Below are 965 nucleotides of genomic sequence, written 5' to 3' on the forward strand. Positions count from 1 at the left end.
AAACTTTTGAATTGTGGCAAAATGAATCACATAACCTAGCGAATATATTAATTTAAATTGATTTCTTGCTATATACATCAGTAAACTAGATACTGAAATCTCTTCGTCGATTATGGCAGCAAGAAAATTTCAGCAACGGTCACGAAATATTTCAAAGTACACCAGGTTTTCATGTTCTTCATATATAAAATGAAATGAACCGCTAATTATTTGCTGATGCTGGCTAATATAGCAAGTAAATTATCTATTTCTTCTGTTTGCATATGAATTCAAAGCTAAACAGACTGAACCTTTCATGTTATTGGAATTTGAAAGGATGACTGCTAAGAATTCGCTAATCAATTTAATCGACTCTAACATTCTCCTATAAGTATTGATATTGTGTCGATTAAAACCAAAATCAAAATTCAAAGGTGGATTATTTTGTTGTGACTATATTTATATTGTCAGTAATGTATTTGTAATAAGGTAATTCAATACTCTAACTCGACATGATACTACTGTTGTTTTTAATATTGAAGAATGTGTAGTCCAAAATATGTTCCAAAATACGAAAACATTGATTCAAAAGAAATTACATTTGTTAAATTCTCTATTTATAACAATACGATATATAACAAAATATTTTCTCAGTTTCAACGTTCTATTCGAATCTTTATGTATAACAAACGGAATAAAATTTAAAATAAATAATTACTTAAGTAATTTTTAACTGGTAAAGTCATTTTCTTTTGTAACTCATTGACAATAAATGACAACATCAGTCTTTAAAAATAAATGTATGAAATTAAATAAGTGATTCGATATTTTCCCAAAAAGAAGAGTGTAGTACAAATCAGAGAAACATTAGAAGAAAAACGGAATTTTGTTTGCAAAATTGCAGGAAATTCAAATTTTGAGTGACAATAAACTGTTATGGTTTATGATATTAGATATATCATTAGTACATTTGTGTGTATATATAT

At 26.6% G+C, this 965-nt stretch overlaps 1 protein-coding gene across 1 annotated transcript in view; it reads right to left on the reverse strand.

Moving 5' to 3' along the window:
* Positions 1-635: 635 nt before the first annotated feature.
* The window catches only part of LOC128248557 (uncharacterized), an 18,770-nt gene continuing 18,440 nt past the window's right edge, over positions 636-965 (reverse strand). The window contains exon 3 of the mRNA XM_052970039.1: positions 636-653. Within this exon, the coding sequence (XP_052825999.1) occupies positions 636-653 (18 nt within the window). The remainder of the gene's footprint in view (positions 654-965) is intronic.

The sequence above is a fragment of the Octopus bimaculoides genome, chromosome 1 (genome assembly GCF_001194135.2).
Source record: "Octopus bimaculoides isolate UCB-OBI-ISO-001 chromosome 1, ASM119413v2, whole genome shotgun sequence".
NCBI lineage: Eukaryota > Metazoa > Mollusca > Cephalopoda > Octopoda > Octopodidae > Octopus > Octopus bimaculoides.